At 38.6% G+C, this 12,129-nt stretch overlaps 1 protein-coding gene across 1 annotated transcript; it reads left to right on the top strand.

Moving 5' to 3' along the window:
• Positions 1–2,239: 2,239 nt before the first annotated feature.
• Positions 2,240–3,154, top strand: LOC311629291 (taste receptor type 2 member 2-like; the record flags this gene model as incomplete). Its single annotated transcript, XM_084897278.1, has 1 exon — positions 2,240–3,154. The coding sequence occupies one exon, from the start codon at positions 2,240–2,242 to the stop codon at positions 3,152–3,154; it is 915 nt and encodes a 304-aa protein (XP_084753404.1).
• Between the last annotated feature and the right edge of the window lie 8,975 nt (positions 3,155–12,129).

Consider the following 12,129-nt stretch of genomic DNA (forward strand, 5'->3'; position numbering starts at 1 on the left):
TTATCATGGTAATATTTAATATTTGAAATATTTAAAAATCCACATTACTATACTGGGATAGGATATACATATTTTGGACATATTCATGTATCCTCTATAACAGTATATAGGCAAAAGCAGTGAACATCTATCATAATAAACAAATTGTCCTAATAGCATACATTCCAAGATTTTTAGTCTAACCTTACACAATTAATGTGTCATCTATAATAATAAAAGCATAATATGCTAATTAGACTGGACAGCCAAACAACCTTCTGGATATCATTCCGGATGACCTTCTGGATGAAGCTGCAGCAGTGGGGGCTAAGGCAGAGGCAGTTAGAGGTGATCAGGCAGGTAGGCAAGTGGTTAGGGGTGATCAGGTAGGCAGGCAGGCAAGTGAGTGATTAGGAGCCAGCAGTCCTGGATTGCAACAGGGTGCAGGTCAGGCTGAGGGACCCCCCCTGTGCATGAATTTTATGCATTGTGCCTCTATATATATAAAAGCCTCTGCCTGCCTGATCACCCTCCCACCCCCCCACCCCCATGCATGAATTTTGTGCACTGGGCCTCTAGTGTATATATAAATATAAACTGATTGGAGGCCCTGGTTGTATAGTTCAGTTGGTTAGAGCAGCGTTTTTCAACCGCTGTTCCGCGGCACACAGATGTTGCCTGGTGTGCTGTAGGTGCAGACAAGACAAGAATTTTATAATTTTTCACTATTTTGTTTACTTAATATTTCATAATAAAGTAATTATAAAATACTTTCTTTGTGTTTATTTGATTCCTATTCAAGAGAATTACTTTATATATAGTCAATATAGGCACAGAGTTAAATTTTTTAACATTTTCTAATGGTGGTGTGCCTCGTGATTTTTTTCATGAAACAAGTGTGCCTTTGCCCAAAAAAGGTTGAAAAACACTGGGTTAGAGCATTATTCCTGTATGCCAAGGTACATATCTTGCTGCTTATTGATAGCTGTACTGTATAGAAGATGAGTGGGAGGGCGATAAAGCTGCCAGGGAAGTATCACTTAGGTACCACTGACATTAGCTTTTATGGGCGGTTGATTCTATGGGTCAGCCGCCCATGAAAGCCATCCCAGAGCCATCCAAATTCTATGGATGGCTCTGGAAGGCTTTAAAAGCCATAACTGGTATAGACAGTCTGTGGCAAGTCTAGTCCTTTCCTTTTTTCTATTTTCAATACTCTTACAATCTCATTTCTTATTGAAAATATTTAAGCTATTGAAAATACTTCTAAAAAGAGTCATTATTTTCTTGCTGGTTAAACGTGGTTTGAAAACAGACATGTAGTAATATTAATAGTTAACATTTGTTGAGTGCTTAGCCTGACCTAACTGCTGAGCTAAAGCACTTTGAGCACCATATCTCATTTATAAATTAATGATGATTCATTTGCATTTTACCTGTGTTGTGACTAAAGTTCAGCAAGGTTATGTGAAGTAGAGTAAGCCCATTTTTTCGCATAGGTAATTATGCCCTCTGCTGGTAGTTAGAAGTTTCTGTACCATCTACTTTTTAACATGATGCTCTTCACATGAGCATTAGATGCCATCAGCAGGTAGATTAATTATAGACTACTTTCATCACTGGCTTGCTGATCCTCAGATCCGAATTCTACCAGGAAGGCTTTAAAAATGTAAAAGTTCACTTAGGGGAATGAAGGATTCTTATACAAAGTTAGGTCACAGAAAATGATTTTCAAGGTAGAGAAGAAATTGTCTGTGATGGGGCTTGGAGGGGAGGAAGGAGAAATTCTGTTAAAATATCTTGGAATTATTATCAAGAAAAAAGTGCACTGAATTTGGATACTGTGGAAATAATAGGAAATAATTGTCTGTCCCAAGGATGTGGTAATTATCATTAGGAGGGTGGGGGGGGGAGGCAAAAAAGAAATAATAATAACCTAAGCAAAACATTTATAATTTTTTTTTTTGGCAAAACTGAGTATGAGTAAGAATTAAATAATGTCAACTGGAAGGATGTAATTGGAAGACCTAACCATCATTCAAATCTTTGGATTTGCATTCCCACAGTTTCATTTGAAGGGCATCAGATTCAAAAAGTCTCCCTCTGATTTTCTACCTTAGGGGAAAAGTCTATTGTAAGTCTCTACTCCAGGAGTTGGCAGAAGATCAGATTTCTCAGTATATGTGCCTATCTGCAAGATCATCTAGAGGAGGTATTTAACACCATCCACAAGGAAAAGCTAAGATTTGTGGTAGGAAACATGACCTTCTCTTTATCAACTATTCCTCATGCGATCATCATATCAGCAGAATTTATTACAGGGATTACAGTCAATGGATTTCTGATAATCGTCAGCTGTAAGGAATTGATCAAAAGCAGAAAGCTAACACCAATGCAGCTCATTTTAATATGTCTAGGGATGTCTAGAGTTGGTCTGCTGATGATGTTAATGGGACAAACTTTTTTCTCTATGTTCTTTCCACTTTTTTATCGGACAAAAATTTATGGTGCAGTGATGGTGTTCCTTTGGATGTTTTTTAGCTCTGCCAGTGTCTGGTTTGCCACCTGCCTTTCTGTATTTTACTGCCTCAAGTTAGTAGGCTTCACTCATCCCTGGTTTCTTTGGCTGAAATTCAGGATCTCAAAGTTAATGCCTGGGCTGCTTCTGGGAAGCTTGCTGGCCTCGGTGAGCATTGCAATTCTGTCTATCGAGGTAGATTACCCTAAACATGCAACGGACGATGTCACAGACGATGTCCTCAGAAATGCCACACACACCGCATCTAAAATCAAAATTAGTGAAGTGCTTCTTGTCAGTCTTTCACTCCTATTTCCTTTAGCCATATTCCTGTTGTGCACTTTTATGTTACTCATGTCTCTCTACAAGCACACTCATCGGATGCAAAAGGGATCTTGTGGTTTTAGAAGTGTCAGCACAGAAGTCCATATAAATGCCTTAAGAACAGTGCTAACATTCGTTGTTTTCTTTATTTCTTATTTTGCTTCCTTCATAACAAACATGGCATTCATTATTCCTCACGGAACTCAGCGCTACTTTCTGCTGAAGGACATAATGGCAGCATATCCCTCTGGCCACTCGGTTATAATAATCTGGAGTAATTCTAAATTCCAACAGTCACTCAGGAGACTTTTCTGCCTCAAAAGGAATCAATGAAGAGAAGTACCAATGTAAAAACATTTTGTTATTTTCTTAACATGGAGCCAATGGACTTGTGTTTTGTTTTGTTTGCTTTATATGAATTGTGTGTGTTCTCCTATCTGGCAATTTCCTGTCCATCTCCCAAGACATGTGAAGCACTAATTTTGATGTTGGATGGATAGGATATCTCTTTTCTAGGGCTCATGTACTTAAAAATATTGTAATAGTAGCACATTTAAATAGCTAGTCCTTGCATTGGCATGGTAGAAATCAGAATAAAATGCTAAGACTTCTTTTGGCTGATCAATGTAGTTCTGTTATGTCTTCCCAGGTTGTTAAGAATCTTCTGATTTAGGTGAGGAAAATCACATAGATTTAGACTGAACAATAAAATAAATTGGCTATTTGGTTACACATAACTATTTTTCTTTTCTTTTTAAATGTATTTTATTGATTTTGTACAGAGAGGGAGGGAGAGAGACAGAGAGTTAGAAACATCGATGAGAGAGAGTCATCGATCAGCTGTCTCTTACATACCCCCGTACTGGGGATATGCTCGCAACCAAGGTACATGCCCTTGACCGGAATCAAACCCGGGACCTTTCAGTCCCCAAACCGACGCACTATTTATTGAGCCAAACTGGTTTCGGCCACATAACTATTTTTCAAAGACAGTCATGAATGTAAATATTGTTAAAATTCAAATTATGTGTTGAAAGGGCATAAGGCAACGAACCCAGTCACACAGGTTACTGTCTTATTTTGCTTTTGATTTGCTACTAGTTTAGGTTAGTAAATGCTCAGAGCTGTGCATATGCATATACACACACAAATCCAGGGTCTCCATTTTTTAAAAGATGAAGAAATATTTCCCCTGCATTGTTAAACTCATGCCCAAAGAGAATTGAGGGAGGCTGCTGACAATGAATTCCAAGCAGGAAACCATTCAATTGGTGCCTTAACCCTTTGGTGTCTTAATTCCTTCCAACCGAGAATTTCATCTGGAGTATGGCAACAGCAAATGACTTAAAGACCCAGAGAAGATTTTGAAATCTGTTACTAAACTTGAATGGATTCTGCTAATTTTTAAGGATCTTAAAGCGTCTTGCTTTCGGGAAGAAAAGAATTTTACAGTATCTTACATATCCAGAATATCTGTCTGTTTTCATCCGTGAAATTTTCATTGGCTCTTTAAAACAAAAGCAAAAGATGTGTAGTTGTTTTAATTATAAGTAAATTGTAATTAAAATGGATTAGAAGTTGTCAGAATGAAAAAAATAAAATGAGTGTGTGTGCGCGCACATATATATGTGTGTGTGTGTTGTTGTTGTTTTTTAACTTTACCAAATATTTTCACACATAATTGTTCAGTTTATTTTCAGACTATTCTGTAAAGTAGGTAGTGGGATTATCTCAGTTTTATACTTGGAAAAGTAAGATTTGCCTAAGGTCGCTCCACGGTGTAAAGAGAAAAGGTCGATTTCAATAAGAGTGTATATGCTGGAAAACTAGCTCTCTGTGTATTAGACTTAGAGGGGGTGGAAGCCATTAGGGGTGGAATAAGAAAGCGGACAGTGGGCCGAAACCGGTTTGGCTCAATGGATAGAGCGTCGGCCTGGGGACTGAAAGGTCCCGGGTTCGATTCCGGACAAGGGCATGTACCTTGGTTGCGGGCATATCCCCAGTAGGGGGTATGCAAGAGGCAGCTGATCGATGACTCTCTCTCATTGATGTTTCTAACTCTCTATCTCTCTCCCTTCCTCTCTGTACAAAATCAATAAAATATATTTAAAAAAAAAAAAAAAAAAAAAAAAAAAAAGAAAGCGGACAGTGGGAAACAAAGGAATAACATACCAGGTTTGCAATCTTTGTCTGTGGCTCTGCTCTGTGTCACAGATTCCTCAGTGCAGATGCTCACTGACACATGAAAAATGCTAACCAGATTCTATGCTTAGAGTTGAGGGGAATGAGTCATTGATGGGTTTTATGATACTGTACTATAATCCCATGTTATACATAAGTGACAAATCAAAGAAGATATTTAAATGTCATAATTCAATACCCCACTGTCACCTTTGGACAAATCATCTAAACAAAAAATCAGCAAAGAAATATCAATCCTAAATGATTCACTAGACCAGATTGAATTAATCGACATCTTCAGAACATTCCACTCCAAAGCCACAGAATATACATTCTTCTCAAGTGCACATGGGTCATTTTCAAAGATAGACCACATGTTGGGACATAGGCAAAGTTTCTTCAAATTCAAGAAGAGAGAAATCATATCAAGCATCTTCTCAGATCATAGTGGCATAAAACTGTAAATTAACTATAATAAAAATAATCCAAAGAAATCAAACACATGGAGACTAAACAGTATACTATTAAATAAGGACTGGGTTACCAGAGAAATCAAGAAAGAAATTAAAAACGTCCTGCCAACAAATGACAATGAAAACACAACAATCCAAAATCTATGGGACACAGCAAAAGCAGTTTTAAGAAGGAAGTTCTATCTCTACAAGCCTATTGCAAAAAAACAAGAAAAAATGGTACAAATTATCTAATTCTACAACTCAAAGAGTTAGAAAAAAGAGCAACAAGAAAAGCCCAGTGTAAGCAGAAGGAAGGAAATAATAAAAATCAGAGCAGAGATAAATGACATAGAGACCAAAGAAACAATACATAAGATCAACAAAACCAAGAGCTGGTTCTTTGAAAGGATAAACAAAATTGATGAACCTCTAGCCAGGCTAACCAAGAAACAAAGAGAGAGGACCCAAATAAACAAAATCAGAAATGAAAGCGGTGAAATAACAACAGATCCTGCTGAAATACAAAGGATTGTTACAAAAATACTACAGACAACTCTATTCCAACAAACTTGACAACCTCGATGAAATGGACATATTCCTAGAAAAATACAACCTTCCAAAACTCAATCAGGAAGAATCTAAAAATCTCAATAGACCAGTGGCTTGGGAAGAAATTGAAACAGTCATCAAAAAGCTTCCAGCAAACAAAAGCCCAGGGCCAGATGGCTTCACAGGAGAGTTTTTCCAAACATTCAAGGAAGAACTAAAACCTATCCTCCTCAGACTATTCCAAAAAATTCAAGAGGAAGGAACATTTCCAAACTCCTTCTATGAAGCCAGCATCACCCTAATACCAAAACCAGATAAAGACAACTCAATGAATGAGAATTACAGGCCAATACCCCTCATGAACTTAGATGCCAAAATCCTCAACAAAATTCTAGCAAATCGACTCCAGCGGAACATCAGAAAGAACATCCATGACCAAGTAGGATTTATTCCGGGAATGTAAGGATGGTACAATATCCACAAATCAATAAACGTGATACATCACATAAACAAATTGAAAAATAAAAATCATATAGTCATATCAATTGATGCAGAAAAAGCATTTGATAAAATCCAACACCCTTTCCTGATAAAAACTCTCAACCAGGTAGGAGTACAAGGATCATACCTCAACATAATAAAAGCTATATATGATAAACCCACAGCCAACATCATACTCAATGGGAAAAAACTAAAACCATTCCCTCTAAGAACAGGAACAAGACAGGGATGCCCACTCTCACCACTCCTGTTTGACATAGTACTGGAAGTACTAGCCATTGCAATTAGACAAGAAGAAGAAATAAAAGGCATCCAAATTGTAAAAGAAGAAGTAAAGTTATCCTTATTTGCAGATGACATGATATTGTACATAAAAAAACCAAAAGACTCCATCAAAAAACTAATTGACTTAATAAATGAATTTGGCAATGTAGCAGGATACAAAATTAATGCCAAGAAATCTATGGCATTTCTATACACCAATAGTGAACTTACAGAAACAGAGATTAAAAAAGCAATCCCATTTACCATTGCACCAAAAAAATTAAGATACCTAGGAATAAACTTAACTAAGGAGGTAAAAGACCTATACGCAGAAAACTACATGACACAAAAAAGAGATAGAGGAAGATGTAAACAGATGGAAGAACATACCATGTTCATGGATTGGTAGAATCAACATCGTCAAAATGTCCATACTTCCCAAAGCAATTTATAGGTTCAATGTACTCCCCATTAAAATACCAACGGCATATTTCACTGATCTAGAAAGAACTCTCCAAAAATTCATTTGGATCAATAAAAGACCCGGGATAGCCACAGCAATCCTGAGAAAGAAGAGTAAAATAGGAGGGATCTCAACACCAGATTTCAAGCTGTATTACAAAGCCACTGTTCTCAAAACTACCTGGTACTGGCACAAGAACAGACATATAGATCAATGGAATAGAATCGAGAACCCAGATATCAACCCAAATCACTATGCTCAATTAATATTTGACAAAGGAGGCATGAATATACAATGGAGTCAAGATAGTCTCTTCAATAAATGGTGTTGGGAAAATTGGACAGATACATGCAAAAGAATGAAACTACATCATCAACTTACACCATACACAAAAATAAACTCAAAATGGATACAGGACTTAAACATAAGACGGGAAACCATAAAAATACTAGAGGCATCCACAGGCAACAAAATCTCAGACATATGCCAAAAGAACTTCTTCACTGATACTGCCCCTAGGGCAATGGAAGCTAAAGAGAAAATAAACAAATGGGACTACATCAAAATAAAAAGCTTTTTTTACAGCAAAAGAAACCATCAACAAAACAACAAGAAAGCCCACTGTATGGGAGAACATATTTGCAAATGTTATCACTGATAAAGGTTTAATCTCCAACATCTACAGCTTGTACAACTTAATAAAAGGAAGATAAATGAGCCAATTAAAAAATGGGCAATGGACCTAAATAAAATCTTCTCAAAAGAAGGAAGGCCAAGAGGCACATGAAAACATGCTCAAAGTCACTAATTATCCGAGAGATGCAAATCAAAACAACAATGCGGTACCATCTCAAACCTGTCAGAATAGCCAACATCAACAAATGAACAAACGACAAGTGTTGGCGAGGTTGCGGAGAAAAAGGAACCCTCGTGCACTGCTGGTGGGAATGCAGACTGGTCAACCACTGTGGAGAACAGTATGGAGTTTCCTCAAAAAACTAAAAATGGAACTCCCATTTGACCCAGTAATCCCACTCCTAGGAATATATCCCAAGAAATTAGAAATACCAATCAGAAAGGATATATGCACCCCTATGTTCATAGCAGCACAATTTACAATAGCTAGGATTTGGAAACAGCCTAGGTGCCCGTCAGCAGATGATTGGATCCAAAAACCATGGTACATCTACACAATGGAATACTATGCTGCCATAAAAAGGAAGGAATTCTCATCATTTGCAGCAACCTGGATGGAACTGGAGAACATCATGCTGAGTGAAGTAAGCCAGTCAATGAAAGAGAAACACCACATGACCTCACTCATTTATCAATAATAAAGAACATTATAAACTGATGAACCAAAAGAAATAGACAGTAAAGCAACAAGCAGACTGTCAAATTACAGCGGGGAGGGTAGGGAGATCTGGGGGAGATAAGAGATCAACTGAAAGACTTGTATACATGCATATAAGTACAACCAATGGACACAAAACTCTGGGGAGGGAGGGCATGTATGAGAAGTGGGGGGAGGGAGGGCAATGGTAAGAAATGTACACAGATAATAATTTTTTTTTTTAAATCAATCTTTATTGTTCATATTTTTACAAAGGTTCCTCATTTCTTCCCCCCTACACCAGGTTCCCACCCCACCCTCCGCTCCCTCCCCATCCCCCATTGTCCTCATCCATAGGTGCACAGTTTATTTATGTTCAGTCTCTTCCTCCCTCCCTTTCCCCGATAGTAAATACCTTTTCAGATAGTAAATCAGTTACTTAGCATTTTCTCATATCAATAATACATCCACATGCCCAATGATACACTTCACACAAAAGACATTTCCAAATAGGTCAACCAGCCTCATCCAGGCCCCACCCAAGGCACTCACAGATCAACACCCAAGCGCTATACTAACACAACACATCCAGATCTAAGCCTTCATCACTTGATTCAGCAGACCCTCAAGTTCCCGCAAAAGTTTCCAGCCATGTCTGAGAGGCAGCCTTGGGGCGGGGGCAGGCGAGGAGCAAGCTGTTCCGGGCCTGGCTGCTCCGGGCCTGGCCTCTGTTGCTCTGGTTCGTTCCACAACCAGCTGCTCCGGGTCTGGCCACTGCCGCTCCCGACCTAGTTGCTCTGGACTTGGCTGCTGCTGCTCCGGGCCTGGCCGCACCTGACCCGGCTGCTCTGGGCCCGGATGCTCCAGGCCCGGCCGCTCCGGGCCTGGCCGCTCCCAGCCTGGCAGCTGCTGCTCTGGGCCTGGCCACACCCGACCAGGCTGCTCCGGGCCTGGCCGCTCCCAGCCTGGCAGCTGCTGCTCCGGGCCTGGCCGCACCAGACCCGGCTGCTCCGGGCCTGGCCGCTCCCAGCCTGGCAGCTGCTGCTCCGGGCCTGGGTGCACCCGACCCGGCTGCTTTGGGCCTGGCCGCTCCCAGCCTGGCAGCCGCTGCTCCGGGCCTGGCAGCTGCTGCTCCGGGCCTGGCCGCTCCCAGCCTGGCAGCCGCTGCTCCGGGCCTGACCGCTCCCAGCCTGGCAGCTGCTGCCACAGATAATAATTTAATAAAAAAATAAAAAATAAAGGAATACTAGTTAGCAATAAAAAAAATGTCATAATTCAGGAAATAGCACAGAGGTGATAAAGACTGGAACTCCATGAAAAATTATGAGAATTAGAGAGAATAAGGTTTTATAAATTCAGTTTTCTATGTTATGATTTTTAACTTTTAAATTTAAGTTTGCATTTTTGGATACACTAAGTTGTTGGGCTATGTTATACTAATTAATTTAAAAATGGCTAAGTCTATAGTTATATCCTTTTCAAAACAGTTTGCTTCCCCATTATGGTCTATTATAAGTTTTTCAATACCTAGTTTCACAAATGTGTAATGAAATGGCCATTTAAAATCATTAATGGATTTTGTTTTTGCTTTTCAAATATATATATCAAGTTTTCTAAGAAATTCCTGTAGCTCTGCCAGTATTCCTGAGTATGTAACTTATGCAGTATGTATGAAACTTCTGTAATTATTTTAGTCATAAAAATACATAAAGAGCCGAAACCAGTTTGGCTCAGTGGTAGAGCATCGGCCTGTGGACTGAAAGGTCCCAGGTTCGATTCTGGTCAAGGGCATGTACCTTGGTTGCGGGCACATCCCCAGTGGGGGGTGTGCAGGAGGCAGCTGATCGATGATTCTCTCTTGTCGTCGTTTCTAACTCTCTATCCCTCTCTCTTCCTCTCTGTAAAAAATCAATAAAATATATTTTTAAAAACACATAAAGGAAAACATCAATAATGTGTTACCAGGTAAAACAACCTTCTTCTCTCAACAAGTTTTAGAAAGTACCACCTCATTTCCTGCTGCCTCTTCTCTCATTGAAATGTAACTCGTGTGGTTTTATGGGCCTGAATTCATGTAAATAACTATGTTGGATTGTTTTGTTTTGTTTTGTTTTCATTTATCTCAAGCTTCAAATCATTCCTATTCATTTGGTTATTTTCACTTTTGCAATTGTTCCCTTTCATAAAAGAGATAAAATAGAAGTTAAAGTGTTTAGCTACATTATGGCATCTGCTAATATTACTCCTTCTGCCTAAGTAAAGAAACATCCTTATCCTTATTCTGGCATAACTTAGAACCAGTTTTACTTCATGATTAATTTATAGAGTATTTCAAACTGCAGTTACCAGTTATATGATGAAATTATTACTACAATGAATTTTAAGTTAACTTGTTTGTATAAACATATGTTATTCAAGTCGCTTTTTAAAAGTATGAATATTCTTAAGTACCTGGAAACATAAAAGTCAGAGGGTTGAGGTTTTTATTTCCCACATCATGTTATCTTCCCAAATTTGTGGATACTGAGTGGCACATCTCTGCACATTCCCTAGATATTCATGTGCAATAAATTTTTATTACGCACTCAAAATTATCTACCAGAGAGTAGAATTTGGATGGTTCTATATATAACTTGAACCACCTAACCATGAAATAGTATATTTCTATTATAAAATTCTGGAAAGACATTCATGAGAGCATTAAAGAGAATTCCGGTCGTTTTTACGCTGTTCACCCATTCAAATCACCACCTCCCTCTCTTTTTTATTAAGAACGCTGCTATCCTCAAGGATCAGAATTGAACTTAATTGCCCTGAGAATCTGCAGCAATCTTCTCTAACTTCAGGGATCTTTAATTTCCCATGGAAGTAACTGTTAGGACTGATCTTGGCATTTAGCACCATATTCTTATAGACCGATATATTTTCTAGCCACGTATTTATTATTTTATGAAAATCCAGGGCTATATTATATGTATTTTGGCATCCAAAACAACTAATATTAGTGAACTCAACATAAATAGATGCTTGAACATGAGGTTTTTAGAAAGAATCATGTATATCCTTTGGAGAGAAAAAAGAGAAAGCAGGGGGGTGGGTATCAGATAGGTTAATTTTATTTCCAAAATTGTAAGAAATTGAGTAAGCTAAACTCTATTGTCATTTCCATCAGGAAAAAAACACGATAAAATTGAACACTAGGGACACCAGTACCGACAAAATTCTTTGTGTCTGTTTATAAACTGGGATAAAAATCCCAAGTAATGCACTGCCACCCAGTGGCAAACCTTCGCTTTAAATGATATAATAAAGTAGACAAAAGACTACAGCCAGTCCTAGCCAGTTTTGCTCAGTGGAGAGAGCTTCAACCTGAAGATTGAAAGGTCCTGGGTTCAGTTCCGGTGAAGGGCACATGCTCGGGTTATAGGCTCAATCCCCTAGTAGGGGGCATGTAGGAGGCAGCCAATCAATGATTCTCATCATTCATGTTTCTATCTCTCTCTCTCTCCCTTCCTTTCTGAAATCAATAAAAATATATTTTTAAAAAACCAAAACACTATAG

This window comes from Pipistrellus hanaki (assembly GCF_964339955.1).
Source record: "Pipistrellus hanaki genome assembly, chromosome: 10".
NCBI lineage: Eukaryota > Metazoa > Chordata > Mammalia > Chiroptera > Vespertilionidae > Pipistrellus > Pipistrellus hanaki.